This window comes from Bos taurus, chromosome 11 (assembly GCF_002263795.3).
Source record: "Bos taurus isolate L1 Dominette 01449 registration number 42190680 breed Hereford chromosome 11, ARS-UCD2.0, whole genome shotgun sequence".
NCBI classification, from domain to species: Eukaryota; Metazoa; Chordata; class Mammalia; order Artiodactyla; family Bovidae; genus Bos; species Bos taurus.
Genome location: NC_037338.1, coordinates 4,714,572 through 4,733,666, shown reverse-complemented (window position 1 = coordinate 4,733,666; position 19,095 = coordinate 4,714,572). Strand labels below are relative to the sequence as shown.

Genomic DNA, 19,095 nt, shown 5'->3' with positions numbered 1-19,095 from the left:
TCTAGTTTATTTCATTCCCCTTTCCTTTTCTTACCTACCCCTTCCACTGTTCTCCCTCTTTGATCAACATGGCAATGAAACTGCCTTTCATTGTTCAGCTAACCTTAAAGAGACAAAGGCATGGCCTGAACATCTTTGTTTGTTTGTTTTGGCCATTTAAAAATTGTATTTTCTTTTAATTTGTATTTTGTGTCGGAGCATAGTTGATTAACACTGTTGTGTTAGTTTCAGATGAACAGTTAGTAATGCAGTTATACATATACATGTATCTATTCTTTTTCAGATGCTTTTCCCATTTAGTTTATTACAGAATATTGAGCAGAGCTCCCATGTGAGCAGACTTCCCGTGCTATACGGGGTCCCGTCCTATAGTGGGTCCTTTCTGGTTATCCGTTTTAGATATACCAATGTGTACATGTCTTTCCTCGACTGGAATGTCTTTTTGGTGTTCCCCCTAGCTGGGTCTCTCTCATTCTCTGCCTCTGTCCGTGGGGGTTGCTTTCTGCCATGAGGTCTCCCTCAGTGTTCTCTTGGGGGCACAGCCTCTGAAAAGTATATCTGTAGGGCCACACTGTAAAGGTGCTTGGAGAGGAGCCCACCTCCCTATTTATATGTCCCCGCCCCTAGCTGCGGCTGCACCGGAGTGAGGCTGGAGAGCCCTGGTCCAGCGTTTTTCTCAAGAGCATCCCACTCAGAATAGCCTTGCTCTTTTAAATGACATAGAACATTTGCTTACAGAATTTCATTTCACGCAGTCCAGGAAATCCGTCAGTCCCTGTCTGTATTTCCAGCTCTGTTCATCATCATTCGTGTGCCTAAATAGAAGGGCTAGAGTGCGGAGATCTGCAGAACCAGGCTTGATGGGAGGAGCCCATCTTGTCCACGTGGTGCTAGAGAACCCAGATACCTGGGGAAAGGCTCGCGAAAGCGAACTGCGCATGCGCAAGCCACAGGGCTCCTGCTCCTGCGTTCGCGGGAACCTGCTCACCGATCCCAATTATCCAGAAAGACACAGGATCATAGGCGCGGGCCCCTGGGACCAAAGTAAATTAAGTAATTAATTAAAGGGCTACTTGATACCAGACTCTGGAGACTAGGAGGAAGGATAAATAGTACCGCCTCCGGTCTGAGCCTGTTTCTCTTCACCCTGCATAACCGCCCTGATGGGTCCCGCCGGCCTTGGCTTCCCACCCATTCTTCGACCCCCTTGCCCAAGGCTTGCCCCATCTCTACTCTAGAAGATAAATCCCACCTTGTGTTCAGCACTCAGCTTAGCTCCTACTCCTCTGGGGAGCCCCCCCCCCCCCCCAGCCGAAAACTCTGGCCCTCCCTGTTCCCCTGGTCCCTCAACTCTCAGCCCTAAGGATTTTATCACACAATTCCACACTTGACATACACTGTCTTGTTTGGAACCTTGTTCTGCTGCTGCTATTGCTAAGTCACTTCAGTCGTGTCTGACTCTGTGCGACCCCATAGACGGCAGCCCACCAGGCTCCCCCGTCCCTGGGATTCTCCAGGCAAGAACACTGGAGTGGATTGCCATTTCCTTCTCCGATGCATGAAAGTGAAAAGTGAAAGGGAAGTTGCTCAGTCGTGTCCGACTCTTAGCAACCCCATGGACTACAGCCTACCAGGCTCCTCCATCCATGGGATCTTCCAGGCAAGAGTACTGGAGTGGGGTGCCATTGCCTTCTCCGTGAAACCTTGTTCTGGGCCCTCCAAATCAGAGGGTGTGGATTTGCATGGTGCATTTTGCCCCCACCACGCTCAGAACAATGCCAGACAGGTGTGGGTACAGACCCACAGTGCGAGGAAGGAGCCTGGCAAATTCTAAATGGCAGAGGAACCCTGCTGACCTAAAACAAAAGGAAGATGCTCTGGATGTGACTGGATTCAGGCAGGTAATGCCTTCAGCTCATCTTGGAAGTCAACACACAGCAAGCTAAGAAATCTCTCGCCCCCAGCACAGCATCTAACGTATCAGAGGCTCAGTACATAGTTGTCAAGAGAATGCATGTCATCACCTGGGCTTGTCGAGGCAGGTGTTTAACATGTGCTCAAACATTATATAGACACCTCCATGCATCTTCAGGAAGAAAACACAGGGACAGCATATTAGAGTCCACTCAGGACTAACTCACTGTAATAAGTCATCATGGCTTTGGGGGCCCGTGTTCTCTAATTTTCTCTCACCCTCCCATGGCGCATCATCCTGAATGAGGGAAAGGCAAAGAATTCCATAGAAATGAACATGTGTGTGCTCCGTTGCTCAGTCATGTCTGACTCTTTGTGGCTCCATGGACTGTAGCCAGCCATGCTCCTCTGCCCATGGAATTTTCCAGGCAAGAATACTGGAGTGGGTTGCCATTTCCTACTCCAGGGGATCTTTCCCACCCAGGGATCCAACCTGCTTCTCTTTCATCTCCTGCATTGGCGGGTGGCTTGGTGGCTTCTTTACCATTAATGCCACCTAGGAAGCCCAGAAAGGAGCATGTCATCTCATTAGAATTTTATTAGGCATTTCTCACGATAAGTAGCTAAAATGAGGATCATTGGATTTTTGATTGATAGATTTATCAGAGAATATTAGTAGTGAGAGGAACCTTAGATATCATCTGATCCAAGCCCATGTCTTAATCGATGGGGAGGTGGAGACCTCCAGGGAATGACTATGACCCAGGATTGCAGGTTTCCAGGCTGCCCCACTCCCCCTGAACCTCAACGGGACTGATCCATCAAGCTCACCTTGATGGACATGTGGCAGGTATCTGGGAAGTTAGGATCACACGGATAGTGCAGGCATTCTGGATGATGGTCTTCACTTCCTTACAAAGAGAACCCTCTATTCAACTTCACCTTACACTGAGCCGCAGGTTCTTCAGGGGAAGTGGGTTAGGCGCCAGCCCTAAGAAATGTCTGTTGATCGGTCCAACCCAATCTTTGTGATCTTACCCTTACTGTGGAACTGGTTTAGCCATGGTCACCTGATGCAGTTCAAGCCAGCTTGACGTGAGGGGTAGTCTGTGCGATGAGGGAAATAAGATAGGCCCTTCCCTTTTCCTGGATGCGGGCAGCTATGTGTGATGACTGCAGCAGCCATCTGAGAGCAGTGAGGAGCATCAGCCTGCAGACGCTCAAGTCAAGGATGGCAGTGAGAGGATATGGAAGGAAACTGAGTCCCTGCTGAGGCCCCAGAGTCTCTGAGTTTGCCGGTCCTGGAAACTCCCCTCTTTGGGGGCTTCTTACTGTGAGGCCCACACGTCCTTCCTTGCTAGGCTTCTGCTTATTTTAATTGCTGTCCATGTTCCCTGTCACCAGACACGGTCTGTCAGCTCTGCGCTATTACACAGCCTTTCAAAAGGCCCTTCTGAAGAGCGCTTCCTGCAGAAACACCTGAATAATACTTGATGCGTTTGCCCTGAGAGTCCTCATCTGGGGAGCAAATCCAGCCTGGTTGACAACGGCTCATGAGATCACAGCTTGAGTGGGCACAGCCACAAGTCTGGGTTCACATTCTGTCATTTGGTTTCCATGAAAATCGCTTGTGCTTGTCATTCTTAAGTCTTGTATTCCGTGGTGAGATGCAAATTAAACACCACGTCATGCTGACATTAAGACGCTTGGTTTATTTGCTTTAAACACAGGAGAGAAATGGGATTGATGTATTCAGACGGAGATGAGGGTAGGAGGAGGGTTTTCAGGAGACATACTCGATTCCAACTGGGTGCTGCCAATCTCTCTGGGCCCCACCAGCCTCCCTTGGGAGCTGCCTTTGACCTTGTTCAAGGTCCTAGCTGTCTGGAACTCTGCACTAAAACAGCAAAGTTTATGGAAATAGGAGACCTCTAAGAAGTAGTGTTGGAAAGCTCATTTGCTGTATCACCTTCGACATTCTTTTTCTGGAGAGACAGTAGCTAATCTCCCAGGTTCCTTCCTGATCGCACATCTGATAATCCCATGAGGTGACCACAGATGGGTAATATGAGTTAAGAATGCCAGTAAACTGGAGGAGTTCCTATCTGTTTGGGCTGCCATATTGGAAGAAGTATGAGAGTTATTAAAAATTAAAGGAGACTACTGTTAACCTTAGGTATTGGGCACTTGTTACATACTTGGCACTGTGCTAAGAACATTACAAGCATGTTCTCATCTAGTCCACCTAGCAACCCTATGAGGCCAATGCTGTTATTACTCCCTTAATCGAGGGAGGCAGCTGAGAGGCTCAGAGACGGTCAGCAACTTCCCCGAGGCCACACAGCGAGCAAGCAGAGGAGGTCAGATGTCTGTCTGGGTCTGTCCAGTTCTAAAGTTTACACAGTATTCTGCCTCACATGGTAAAAATTCTCTAGATGTGCCTCATGTGCCTGAGGCCAGAAAGGCTGATAGTTTAACGCAGTCACTGAGAAAGTCTGGGTCCTCAGAGAGTGCAAGTTAGCCTGAGGAGTTTGGGATCTGTGGGGCACCCTTCCTTCTCCACCAAGCCTTCCTTCTCCACCACACCTGTGCTGTGAAGTGGACATGATGGCTCTTTTATTATGTAGATTATCGTGAGGCTCAGAGGAGGGATCTGAAAAGAAAATGCTTTGAAAAAATATAATAAACCATATACATTGAAGCATCTATTATTAAAAATAGTCAAGTAAGGATAAAAAATAGGCTAATCAACTACATCCAAATTAAAAGTGTTTTGCTGCAAGCGATATCATCAAGAAAGGGAAAAGAGTACCCACACAGAGGGGAAAATGTTTTCACATTGTGTATCTGACTTTTATCCAGATAGTATTAAAATTATGTTAATTTTATTAATATAATATTCACATTAATAATAAAATTAATGAAATGTAAATGGGACTTTTATCCAGATAGTAACTCTGCCAGGGGAGGCACTGTGCTTGGGGGTCTTTCTGGCTTCCCATAGAGTGAGCTGTTGCTGCATTGCAACTCCAGTCCCAATCGTGAAGAGAAGGATGTCGAGTTCCTGGCTTTGAAATGCTCTCTGAGCCAAGAAAGGTTTTTCAACTCAGCTTCACTGGCAGGACCACCCACCTGACTCAAAGGGAAGCAGGTTTGCATCACCAGAAGGCAGCAGTTTCTGGGCAAGTCTCTTAAATGCTGCCAAGGGCTGCACGATAATGCAGCCGCAGGGTGGTTTCGCTTAGCTGTAAGGTTCAGGGATGGTCTAGCCCAGCCAACAGGCTTTTGGAGAAGCATTCCACAAGGGTGCAAGCCCAGTGTCCTCCAAGACCCTAACTCACCAGGTCTCCCAGCTTAAATCCTGTCTGTTACTCAAACAAGAGGTGCAGATGTTTCTCTGCTTCCCAGTGATATTTACAGACCTGCCTCCCTGCACCGCCTTTTAGACTTTTGTTATTACAAAAATGGTAAGTTTCAAGTGATAAGTTCTAAATTTCAAGGAACAAATAATTCTGATACTATATAAGCTTTACTATAGATAGGACACTATAAAAGGTGAAACACTATGCAATATATTCTTTTAAGCTAAAACCACCATGTTGCAAAATCTGCCAGAAATTGTTCCCAAAATATGAAATGCTGGGTTCTGTGCTTAGTCACTCAGTCGTGACCAACTCTTTGCGACCCCATGGACTGTAGCCTGCCAGGCTCCTCTGTCCATGGGGATTCTCCAGGCAAGAATACTGGAGTGGGTCGTCATGCCCTCCTCCAGGGGATCTTCTAACCCAGGGATCAAACCCAGGTCTCCCACATAGCAGGAGGGTTTTTTACCAGGGAACACAAAACATGAAATGGATAAATGTAAATATACGTCAAGTTCACCTATAAATATAGGTCCTCCCAAAATCCTAACTAAAATACTAGCAAGCTAAATTCAATAATATAGTAGTAGAATAAAGTTCCACAATGTAATTGACATTTAAAAGGAAACATGTGATATTGGTGAAAAAATAAAGAACTGGAAAAAATAGGAATGTTCAAAAAATATTTATCCACATAATTCCACCTTCTGAAAATATCCACAGTTAACATTTGAATATGTATCCTTCCAGTGTTTTGCTCTGTATATGGAATATGTATATATTTTATGTACTTCCGATCATGCTACTTTGTAGCCAGCAGATTGTCCAGGAAAGACCACGCACATATATCACATGAGGTTAGATGACGGCCTTCACTAATTTGGCAGAGTTCAGCAACACAGCAGAGAAAGCGGTGCCCCACAGCTAACACAGGTGGACCCCAGGTCCCCTTGGAGGTTGTAACAAAGTATTTACGTCTCAGTGCTTCGCAAACCCCATCAAAAAGACTTACACATTCTGTGTTCTTAATACTCCCATGTCAGAACCAGTTTATAGACAAGTAGGACCCTCTGGTTCCCACTTGTCCCTCTGGTCCAGAGGACCCTCTGGACCTTCTGATTCTTAAGCTTAAAAACCCTGAGTCAGTAAAACCCTATTCTGTCTTCCAAGGGAAGAAGCAGGATTAGCACACACGTAGGTGTTCCTGGTCCATTTCTCTGCCCTCAGATGATAGGCATACTGGAAAGCCCATTGCCTCACAAATTCAGAGTGAGAATTTTTCATGGCAGTAAATATTCTGCCCTAATAGGTTTAGAATAACTGCATAGTACTACATTCCCTCATAAGAATGTATAGTTATTTATTTAACTGGTCTCCTGTTTATGAGCATTTTGGTTGTTTACAAATCCTTTCCTAAGGACTGTAGTCCACCAGCCTCCTCTGTCCATGGGATTCTCCAGGCAAGAATACTGGAGTGGGTTGCCATTTCCTTCTCCAGGGGATCTTGCCAGCCCAGGGATTGAACCTAGATCTCTTGCATTACAGACATATTCTTTACCATTTGAGCCAGCAGGGAAGCCCATTGCAAATAACATAAGAGCATATATCCTTGTAGATACATGTTTTACATATCCCTGATTGTTTTCATTGGATAGCTTTCTAAAGTAGAATCTCAACTCTGTCCCTTATTAAGAACTTGGTCGTCCCTACCTAGAAAGAGACAGAATAATACCTACCCTCTAAGAAAGAGACAGAGGCATAAAGTAACAGAAAACCCCAGGGTCTCAGGTCTTAAGACCTGAGTTCCTGTTTGGGGGTATGGCTATTGTCCTCCCCTGGGGTCTGCATGCTCCATTCTGATTTATTTGTAGAACTTTCCTTTGTTTGATTTTGTATATTAGTGGAAAATATGCAGTTTTTGCATTGTCAACAAGTGGTATCATGACTTGCATTACAGTTTTTTCTATAGCTGACTTCACGTACTTTATGATTCTATACAGCTCTGATGGCTCACCGGGTAAAGAATCCGCCTGCAATCCAGGACACACAGGAGGTGTGGGTTTGATCCCTGAGTCAGAAAGATCCCCTGGAGGAGGGCACAGTAACCCACTCCAGTGTTCTTGCCTGGAGAATTCCACGGACTGAGGAGCTTGGTGGGCTGCAGTCCATGGGGTTGCAAAGAGTTAGACGTGACTGAGCAACTAGGCAGGCACGCGTGCATGCACGGTTTCTGGCGGTTCACTTCTTTCCCTGGAGAAGCTGAAAGAAACCGACTCCTCTGCGGCGGGCACTCTGCCTGGCTAAGTGTCTGTCAGCTCCCTCCTCCGCAAACCGCACACGCACAGGCGCACGCACACGCACACGCAGACGCACCACACGCACCCGCACACGCACAGGCGCACGCACACGCACACGCACGCTATAGCTCTGCAGCACCTGGCGCCAAGTGAATTCTCAGCAAAGGTCACACAGGATCATCCTTTACCGCATGCTGTTTACTCTGAACATAAAGACACGCCCTCCTTTTATCCTTAACATTTTTACAATCTCAGTTCGAGTCATTTTTCTCACAAGACTATCCACGTACGTGTTCTTTCTAGCTTTAGTACACAGACTTTTAAAGTCAGAGCTTAATTTCCACAGTGAATGTCTTTCGACTCAACTAAGGAACGCCTCATTTGCCTGAGTGATAGAGTGGGCAGTGACTGCAGAGGAGACCTGCCTGGTGGTCTCCTACGTCGGCGTTTCACACAGTTAAACAGTGCTGGAGTCTGGAAGTACTGAGGGAGGGCTCCTTCTGACTTGATAAATACTGTTTTTAATTTTTATTGGAGTATAGTTGACTTACAATGCTGTGTTAGTTTCAGGTGTACAGTAAAGTGAATCAGTTATACGTACACATATATCCACTCTTTTTTAGATTCTTTTCCCATATATTTTCCCAGAGTATTGAGTAGAGTTCCTTGTGCTGTACAGTAGGTCCTTATTAGTTATCTCTTTTATTTATAGTAATGTGTATACGTCAGTCCCAATCTCCCAATTTATTCCTCCTTGGCAACTATAGGAGGGAACTTCCGCCTTTGTTCCCTACATGTGTGACTCTGTTTCTTATCGTAAATAAGTTCATATGTACCTTTTTATTTTTTTTAGATTCTACATGTAAGCAATATCATATGATATTTGTCTTTCTTAGTCTGACTTACTTCACTCAGCATGATGATCTCTGGGTCCGTCCATGTTGCTGCAAATGGCATTATTTCACTCTTCTTATGGCTGAGTAGCATTCCATTGTATACATGTACCACATCTTCTTTATCCACTCCTTCGTTAATGGACATTTAGGTTGTATCCATGTCTTGGCTTCCACTTGACAAATGTTAATTGAGTGGTTCCTATTCTGGAATAAGATGCTGATATACTCCTCTCTATTCCTCTTGCAGAGAATAGCTAAAATCTTCAGGTTGTATATATTTAAAAATCATAAGAAGACTGAAAGATGGAGAGAAGGCAGGTCAGCCGAGAACTTTGGGCCTGAGGAGAGACACGGCAGTGTGCTCCCCGCGTGTGTGTGCCTGTGTGAGTGCTCAGTCCTGTGCAACTCTTTGTGACCCCATGGACCGTAGGCCACCAGGCTCCTCTGTCCATGGGATTTCTGGGTGTTCACGTTTCCTCATATAGCCTGGACCAGCGGGAGAAGCTGGCAATCTGGAACTTTTAGATGTTGCAACTCATTCCTGGAGAGTGAGTTTGAGGTAACCAGAGAAAGAAAGGGAGAAAGGGCTTTCTTGCACAGAAAACAGCATATGCAAATGTACCCAGGTGGTCAAAGTGATGAGATATATTATAGCTTAGGTTTGGGGGTGGACCCATTGAGGAATTGCCAGAAATTTAATTAAGGTCAGACCATGAAGAGCTTCAAAAACCATGTTTAATGCAAGACTTATTCCTAGAGGTATTACAGAGTTTTGTTGTTGTTGTTCAGTCTCTCAGTCATGTCTGACTCTTTGTGACCCCATGGACTGCAGCACGCCAGGCTTCCCTGTCCTTCACCAGCTCCCGGAGCTTGCTCAAACTCATAACCATCCAGTCAGTGATGCCATCCAACCACCTCATCCTCTGTCATCCCCTTCTCCTCCTGCCTTCAATCTTTCCCAGCATCAGAGCTAACAAAAACTTTTAGTCCAAGACCAACAGTCCTGCCAGTTTTATATTTTGGGGGATAATTCCAGCAACAGCAAACCTCCTGTGCCAGCTTTTCCACAGTCACATCTCCTAATGTGGTTATCGGAGCCTCCCCTGGTGGCTCAGCGGTAAAGAGACCAGCTGCCAATGAAGGAGAACCGGGTTCCATCCCTGGGTCAGGAAGATTCCCCTGGAGAAGGAAATGACAACCCACTCCAGTATTCTTGCCTGGGAAATCCCAAGGACAGAGGAGCTGGGCAGGCTATAGTCCATGGGGTCGCAAAAGAGTCAGGTACAACGGAGTAACTGAACAACAGTGTGGTTATAGTTTTAGATCAGTTGGTATCCTCAGAGACACCGTCAGGAAAGGAGGACCAACGCCAGGCCACTGATCATGGTTTAGAGAGCAAGCATGTGTTAGTTCATACAGAGTGCTGAGTGAGAAGGAGAGGGACCTCTCCTAAACTATTATCCTTCAATCCATCTCAACGGCACGCTGGGCATCACAGAGACCCACACAGTGCCCGCCAGGCACAGAGCCAGCCTCCACGTTCCTTGTTAGTTCAAAGCTCATGAACGACCTTGGATATTTATCCAGGCCCCACAGTACACTTGGCAGGAGGGCCTGTGCTGTGAGATCTAGGCGTCTGGGGTCCAGATCTCTTCTCTGACCACTGGTACTCAGACTCGCCCCAGGCCAGATTCAGTCGCTGCAGCCAAAGGAAGGGGCACGGCAAGCAATTTGTTTAGAGCGAAGCTAAGACACTCCCAAATGGGTATTTGGTCTCGGCCACTCACAAAACAGGCAAAACATTTCTTGAAATAAAAATACCAAAAGGAAATAAACCATCCAGGGGAGAACGGGGCTTACCTTACATAGCACATGAAATTTTGAGTACGTTTAAAAACATTCTCTTCAAGGAGAGGTACTAACACTGGAAAAGTACGAGAGGGACTGAAATCCCCTTACTTGTTTTTGGTGATCTTTTTTTTTTGTTTTTTTTAAATAGAGAAGAGAGATTGTTTCTCTTGTTTGGTTGCTAAGTCATGTCTGACTCTTTGTGACCCCATGGACTGCAGCATGCCAGGCTCTTCTGTCCCTCACTGTCTCCCAGAGTTTACTCAAATTCATGTCCATGATGGTGATGCTATCCAACCATCTCATCCTCTGTCACCCCCTTCTCCTTTGCCTCAGTCTTTCCCAGTATCAAGGTGTTTTCCAATGAGTTTGTAACCTTTTTGAAAGGTTAAATCCTTATTTTTATTATTTATTTTTTCATTCAGTAATCACAGTTCGGTTCAGTTCAGTCACTCAGTCGTGTCCGACTCTTTGCGACCCCATGAATCGCAGCACGCCAGGCCTCCCTGTCCGTTGCCAACTCCCGGAGTTAACCCAAACTCATGTCCATCGAGTCGGTGATGCCATCCAGCCATCTCATCCTCTGTCGTCCCCTTCTCCTTTTGCCCCCAATCCCTCCCAGCATCAGGGTTTTTTCCAATGAGTCAACTCTTTGCATGAGGTGGCCAAAGTATTGGAGTTTCAGCTTCAGCATTAGTCCTTCCAAAGAACACCCAGGACTGATCTCCTTTAGAATGGACTGGTTGGATCTCCCTGCACTCCAAGGGACTCTCAAGAGTCTTCTCCAACACCACACTTCAAAAGCATCAATTCTTCAGTGCTCAGCTTTCTTCACAGTCCAACTCTCACATCCATACATGACCACTGGAAAAACCATAGCCTTCACTAGATGGACCTTTGTTGGCAAAGTAATGTCTCTGCTTTTGAATATGCTGTCTAGGTTGGTCATAACTTTCCTTCCAAGTAGTAAGCGTCTTTTAATTTCATGGCTGCAGTCACCATCTGCAGTGATTTTGGAGCCCCAAAAAATAATCACATGTGGTCACCTATTATGTCCCAGGCACTGTGCGAAGTTCGTTGACACAAAGGCTTTTATTCCATGATCTCAATAATATCTTCACGTCCACATGTTTTCAAGGGCACCGTGATCCATAAATGGCATAGGGTCCAAGAACTCCCCTAAAAACTGCCCAATGCTGAGTCATCACGACAGTCAATCCATGTTATCATTTCAGGAAAAAGTTACTTTTTAACTTAAGTTGAAAAAATTGTTAATGTCTTTAGTATGGAAACATGACAACTAGTCAGCACACTAAAATTCGCAGTTTGCAGTTTTAAATATATAAAGCTTGAAGTCTTCTTGCAGGAGGGTATGCTCAATATGTCTTTTTCCATCGTCTTAATTCCACTACCCGAAAGAGCTTCTGTGGTTTAAGCAAGCCCATCCTTCTCTTGTATCTGCCTGCAATGCAGGGGACCTGGGTTTGATTCCTGGATCAGGAAGATCCCCTGGAGAAGGAAATGGCAATGCACTCCAGGATTCTTGCCTGGAGAATCCCACGGACAGAAGAGCCTAGCAGGCTACAGTCCTTGGGGTCACGAGAGTCGGACACGACTGAGTGACTAAACCACCACCATCCTTCTCTTAGTTCTCGTCCGCTGTGATGACCATCCCTGGCTTCTTTATTCTGCCACCCTGGCTGCCACAGCGGCTTCTACTCATGGCAAAGACGGTCACTACACTGACTCTGAAATGACCAGAGTTCCCCAGTGACCCCCAAAAAGGCTAGTTACTGGAGCAGGTTTTATAGAGGTTAGGGCAGTTACGTTAATCCAACAACCAAAGCCTCCAGAGCCCTTGCAGATAGGCCTGCCTCCATCCTTGATATTGATTGTCGTATCAAAAGCCACTCAGTCTCTACCCAGACCACGGAAACACGGATGTATTCCGTCCTGACCCCAGAGGCAACAAGAGCCTCACAGCCCTTCAAAGCAAGGCAGGAAGAAAACTAAAATTCTTGGCTCTCCCAACTGTTTCAAAAGCAAATAATAGTTATGCCAGTAAAACTGTCATTTTAAGTGAATTTCCTAATATAAGGAAGGAAAACATAAAACTCTTAAGGCTTTTCTGCCAATCTGATTCAGATCAGAGACTCTGTCTCCCTGGGCTAGTGGGTCTCATTACGACAGGACAGCGGTCATAAAAGAAAGGCGGCACAGTAACTGTTTAATGGACATTTTCCCAGAAATTAAAGGGCCGCTCTTCAAAAGACAGTCAGCTTGCGGTGCAGGCCCCAGGGAACTGCACACACGTCACTGCCTCCGCTGCAGACAGAGCAACCAGGTGCACCCAGCGCCAGCCTCACGCAGCCTTTGTTGTGGGGATGAAAGCCGGAGAATGTACCGCTTGGTGATCAAAGTCTTTGACCATCATATAAAACCAATCAAAATGCTCTTTATTTCTCTTAATTTCCTGGACTTCAGCAGATGTCATTCCAGAGTGTGGCAGGCAGACAGATCTCTTTCCTCCAACGTGTGTTCTTTGGCTTTGGGGAGTTTTTAGGTTTGGGTTTGTGTTGGTTTGGGTTGGGGAAGGTTTTTGTCTTTTTGTGGTTTTTCCCCAGTGTTTTGGGGACCTGCTGACAAACCGTTAACATGGATCCCAAACGTTCATGTTCAGTTCAGGATCTAACAACCTTTTCTTCATGATTCTATTGATAGTGGAGCCTTTTCTTTATGATTCCATTGACAGTGGTCACTTTGACTCGGCCCCTAGGAAGAGTGGATTTTAGTTCATAAGGGAAGAAAAAAATATTATAACTCTTAGATTGCTAACCACCCCTTCCCAGCCTCTGTCTAAAGATCCAGGAGTCCTCACTCAACCCCGGAACAAACAGCAGGCTGGGAAAGGAATCATTTTCGCTCAGGCAAGGTGTCAAGCTGCAGATGCTGCCTGACGGTGAAGAATTTTGTCAGACTGTTTGGGTACAGACCATGACACTGGCAGAAGAAATAAAAACCACTGGGGAAGGTTATGCTCAAACTCCGCTTTTCCTTAAACCTGCAATTCAAAACAGTGCTTTGATTTGTAGGTCCATCCGGCAAGATCATTTCTTGTCTTATCATTCTTCTGAAAAGCAAGATCCCAAAGCATTTTCGCCCCCTCCCCCGGCCCCTACACTGAGGATTAATGGGAATCTGTCCCCCGGCAAAGCATTTGTCAAAGATCTAAGGGGCAGGTGGGAAGGGTCCTTTACCTTGCCCTGGCTGCTTTTGCGCTTGAGACCATAAACTGACAAGCTCACTTGCATGCAGTCCTGTTGAAATGGTGGTCACAAGAGGGAAAAGCAAGCCAATATGTGCTGACTTAACATTAAAAAAGTAGTCACTGCATTTTCTGCGTTTAGAGTTTGACCTCAAAAAGGACAGAGTCAGGTGTGTTTCAATGCAATTAATAACGGACACTGAAGATGTTGGCTATTTTGTGAGTACCAGAACTTCTATGGCTCACTGTTTGGGTGGATGCATGTTATTTGCATTTTTGTGGTTAATTAATTGCCAGGAGGAGTATCCATGTTTGCTGTTCTCTTTGAGTTTCTAATTTGAGTATAGAACTTCCTGGCAGATTTCAGCGTGGATATGAACATCGAGTATAATTTGAAATGGTATTGCTGTATGCCACTGCACTGGAGTTGAATTTTAAAGTCAGAATAAATAAAAACTGTGTGACTGAGGGATCTCCAGTTCTCTAATAAAAGGCTCAAAGGAAAAGTACTGTTTAGACAGCAACCCAGGTCCTGTAAAGACGACAGCACTGGACGCTATGGGTGGGGAGAGGTAGGAAGCCAGACAACTTGGTCCGTCCCTCTGTGTCTGGAACCTTCCAGAAGGCCATGCAAGCACAGAGCAGGACACTGTGCCCTTCCTCACAGCCCACTTCCTAAAATAAAGCAAACAGACCTTTTCGTTCTTTGCAAAATATTTCAAGCATTTTGGATTTCCTGGCTTTTTTGGTCAATGATTGGAATCGGGGATGCATTTGAAAAGCCATTCCCAGAAACAGCAGCAAAACAGGGACAGTCCTCCTGCAGCGACGTCACCTCCTTTTCTGAAATGGTCACATAGACCAGTCACACCAGCCGGTGCCCGATGGCCAGGGGGCAGCAGCCTTCGCTCCCAGTTTAATTTCTGTGCCCCATTGTCTTAACCAGGAGGCTGCTGTGACCTTGCTGGTGGGTCTGCCAGCTCCATCCAGGTGACGGCTGGCAGATGTGCTGGCTGTGCGCCTCCGGTGCCCGCCAGCCCGCTCAGCGGCGCTTCCGTGTTTGCTCACTCGGCTTCCCTTCCCTCTCTTTCCTCGCGGGTGGGCAGTGCCGGACTCCAGCCGGCCGACTGCAGGGCCTCCGCACCCTCGAGCAAGGGCAGCAGCAGCGGCAGCAGCAGCAGTGGGAGCAGCTCCTCCAGCGACTCGGAGAGCAGCTCGGGGTCCGACTCGGAGACAGAGAGCAGTTCCAGCGAGAGCGAGGGCAGCAAGCCTCCCCACTACTCCAGTCCCGAGGTGAGTACCTGCGGGCCTCCAGGGGCCTCCCCTGCCTGCTTCTCCCCTGGGGAGCACAGTCAGTCCTCCTCCCAGTGTGGTTCTCACACCTCCCACTCCCCCACTCTCCGTGGCCTGCAAGCTGCTGTGACCCGTATAGGCCACCGCTCCCAGGCATCCTGCCAGGATTGATTTGGGCTCATTTCCCCCAACCTCCTCCTCAAAGTGCTCCTAGCTAGAGAGCTTCCTTTGAGATCTAGAAACTTCATCTCTTACAGTCCAAAATCTCTATCTTGACTTCCAGAACTTTCCAAACATGCTGTAAACATCACTGACTGCAAATAACCTGACGATTGGGGTCAGCGAGGCAATAAGCAGATAGGGGAGCTCCAACCTGAAGTGTGAGCCCCTGTAAATCATGGAGAAAGGAGTTTTGTGGATTAGACATGGCTAGAATCTTACCTTTTTGCAGTTTGTCACAGATTAGAAGAACACGGGCTATAAGTATAAATAAAACCTTTTTAACTGTGTTTTCTTTGTGAAAATATACAGAGAAAAATTAGCATGAACCTGAAAATAATAATGAAAGCTTTTATAGGTATGATGAGTATCTCTGTGGAAGATTTAGGTGCCTCATATAAAAACATGATATGGTCCCGATAAAACCCATTGCTATTTCTACTTTAAAGGGGAAAATTAAATAGTAACTCAGAGCATGGATCCTTGAGAGAGGACTGAGAACACATTTGTCCAGTTTCTGGATTGGTAAGGGTAAACTTTGATTTCTAAAGAAGGAACAACATAGGCTTCTTCTTAAGTGTAAAGACATTTCACGTTACTGAGGGTCATAGGATTTTTTTTTTTTTTTTTTGCCTGCAATCCTCTGTACCACTTTGGGGCCCTAATTTCTAAATAAGCTCTAAAATGAACCAAACCCACATGTCCAAACCTTGGTGCTGAGAGGAGAGCACCTTTAAGGGCCAACCAGCCTCACATTTCCAGTTTGTGTGCCTATGTCTCTCTTTCCCTCCATCTCTCTTGATCTGTCTGTCTGTCTCCCTGTATAAGTAAGGGGAAGGCCCTTAGCAACATTAACCTATAAAAGCTATCTGTTGCTATAACCCTGACTTTCCCCAGAAGCTAAATTATTCCTTCTCCATTATTTCATTCATTCATCTGTTCATTTATGGTTTTTCAACAAATATTGAGTTTCTGCCACAGATACGCTTGGCCCTGGGAGACAGCAATGATCTGACAAAGAAGATTCCTGTCTTCACAGACTTGATATTCTAATGAGAATAATTTGAAACAAACAAGCAAAAAACAAAACAAAACAGAGGCATTAACTAAGCTTCTTCAGAGCCAGCTTTGTGATCTGATTTGTTGAAAACCTCCAGAATATGTAGTAGAAAAAACTGGGTTCCAGGGACATTAAAAGGGCCGAGGGGGGACAGTGGTGGTGGATTAAAAGCCTCAGGGTCTGTGAATGAGAGCCCCCATCCCCGCTCTTTGTGACTTTGAAGGTTAAATTCAGGAATGTTGAATATTATTTGCATGTTGAAATGTGACTCCTGGAGTTTCTAGATGAGGCTGAAACCAGCCTCAGAGAAGCACGGTTATAAAGGGCTTTGAGCAGACTCCCTCTAAATGTCACTGAAATAATTACAAAGACCTGAACTCCTTGATGATGAAAGGAAGCACTTGACGTTTCTTCTGGCAGCTATCAGAGCCCCCAGCCGAGGAGGAGGAGAAGGAGGAGGAGGGGAAGCTGCTAACACCGGCCTTAGAGTTTAAGTTGCCTGAGGCACGGGTAGGTTTCGACTTCTGGCTTCTCCTTGCAGAGGGAGTGCAGAAGTGACAGGTGTAGCCACAGAGCATGTGACTTCTCTCTGCTGGAAAGGAATGTACTCCTTGGAATAAAAGTAAGGGGTTTTGGGCTTGTTTTTTTTTTTTTTAACATTCTTTCCCAAGACGACTACAGACACACACCCTTCAGAAATACAAAGAGGGAATTCCCTGGCGGTCCAGTGGTTAGGACTCCGTGCTTTCACTGCCAAGAACATTGTGGGTTTGGTGTCTCATTGGGGAACTAAGATCCCACAAGCCATGTGGCATGGCCAAAGATTTTATCAAAAAAAAAAAAAGAATTACAATGAGTTTGCAGAATGAACATTAAAAAGAGGGAAGGAAGCATTAAGGGCCAACTCTACGGCAGCCCTGCTCTCCTCTGCCCTGAGCTGGCCCAGGTCCCCTGACAGAGAGCAGTGAGACCCGTTTCCCTGTCCCCCACAGGACCACCCAGCTCTTCATAGCCACACACCTCCCATTCCACCGCAAAGACCTGTTTCTGCTGCTTTGCAGCAAAACGTATCTGGCCCTCCTTTCCCCTTTCAGAAATGTCCTAATATGAGAGCAGGAGATCCTCATGATGTCCCAAGACACCTGCATCCTGCACCCTGCCCCTCAACGTGCCAGTACTGGGCACCTGCTTGGCTCTCCTGAGTCTCATCCAAGCTGTGTTTCTGGCCCTGGTTGTAGAAAGCCACTGCCTTTCACATGCATCACCATGGAATATAACCCCTAGTCTGCAAGTGGGCATGGAAGAGACACTGGATTCAGTCTCTGTGGCCTGAGGTTTGCTTGCTTGTCATCAGACTAATTTTTTTCATTTGAGTTCTTTCTTCTTTCTTGGTCTGGGACATCCTTTCATCCCAGAGCTTGACCAGGGAGCAGGAAGGGGTTGGGGGGGGGAGTGCATTTTGCCCTTCCATTAGCACATTTACAGCAGCACACAGAGCTCCTTAGACCAGTGTTCCAAGTAAAGGGACAGCTTGCTGTGTGAACAAGAAAGAGCCTGGTCACAGGACTTTATTTGACTGCACGTGGGATCTTTAGCTGTGGCCTGGGAGCTCTTAGTTGCAGCATGTCGGACCTACTTCTCTGACCAGGGATCAAACCTGGTCCCCCTGCAATGGGAGCACAGAGTAGTATCCACTGGGCCCCCAGGGTGGTCCCTGGTCACAGGATTTTGAGAAGAGCCAGGATAAAGTGGGTTTCACCCGTTTCTTTACTGCAGGGCATCACTCAGCCCTCAACATCACTCATGTAAACAGCGTTCTCCATTGTGGTGTTTCCCAAATATGTCCAACCATGGTAGGCTTTCTTCATGGGCTAAAAGCACATTTTGGAAAATGCTGCCCTAGATCATTCTTGAAAATCTTCAAAAATACAAGTTATTCATGGATTCAACAAGCTTCTCCTTAATTAGGCATCTATGGGGTATGTGGCAGTGGGTGCCCTGAAGGTTGTAGATGAAATAGAGACTAGAGTATACCCTGGAGAGCTTGTGCATGAATCAGAGGGAAGATTGATCAGAGAGGAGAGTCCTGGCTGGAAATGCACACTGCAAGCCAGCAAACAAGCAAAAGCGCTGGGCGGAAGCCCAGTGGATGGCTCAGACAGTAAACCAGAGGCAGCAGCCTGCCAGGCAAGGAGCTCCGAGCCCCAAGTCTGCCCTCCTCCCCTGCCACCTAATTCTTGGCTGTTTAAGCTTCCTTGGCCACAGTTTTATCTCCAAAATGGCAGATAATCTCCTACTGTCTAATCTGTGAGGTTTTTCTGAGGAGTAAGTGACAAACAGGGAGAGGCAGCTCATCGTGAGTCATTAGTAGCAACAGGGTCATAGCAAGCTGCCCCTCTAACCTATTACGGTCACCTATTACGGTCCTGCGAGGGATACAAAGCAGCAGAAACCTGGCCTCTGCCGGAAAGCAGTGTTTGGCTTTGTTGAAGACACAAGATTCATATACATGAAACAGACATGGATATCAAAAGATGATGCCATTAAGGATAATGGAAGGCAACAGGTATTATCTGGAGAGTTAGTGGTGTCTTCTCCAAAAGTCAGATCAAATTCTATCATTTGAAGACCTGACATTTCTCAAGTGAAACAAGGTCCCCTTTTCATGAGGCTTCCCCAGAGAGTAATGGGAGCTTAAGGGAATCTGGTCTCTCAACTGTGACAAGCCTGGGTTTAGTCTTGCTGGTGCCTGTAGCTCTGCAGCTTTGGACATGTTACTTAACTTCGCTGAGCCTCATCTAAAAACTAAGGCTGATAGTATCTCTTATCTATGGATTAAAGTAGATGATACATGTGATGTGGGAGCACACTGTGGGTGTTCCAGCAAGGAAAGATGCCTGTAAGATGATGGCTGCCTGAGGAGTTCGGATTTTGTTCGGGA

At 46.4% G+C, this 19,095-nt stretch overlaps 1 protein-coding gene across 6 annotated transcripts in view; it reads left to right on the top strand.

The window, feature by feature from the left end:
* The window catches only part of AFF3 (ALF transcription elongation factor 3), a 631,738-nt gene that overhangs the window by 555,805 nt on the left and 56,838 nt on the right, over positions 1 to 19,095 (top strand). For all 6 annotated transcript variants that reach the window (XM_059891654.1, XM_059891653.1, XM_059891652.1 and 3 more), the window contains one exon: positions 14,689 to 14,875. In XM_059891654.1, coding sequence (XP_059747637.1) covers positions 14,689 to 14,875 — 187 coding nt within the window. The remainder of the gene's footprint in view (positions 1 to 14,688; positions 14,876 to 19,095) is intronic.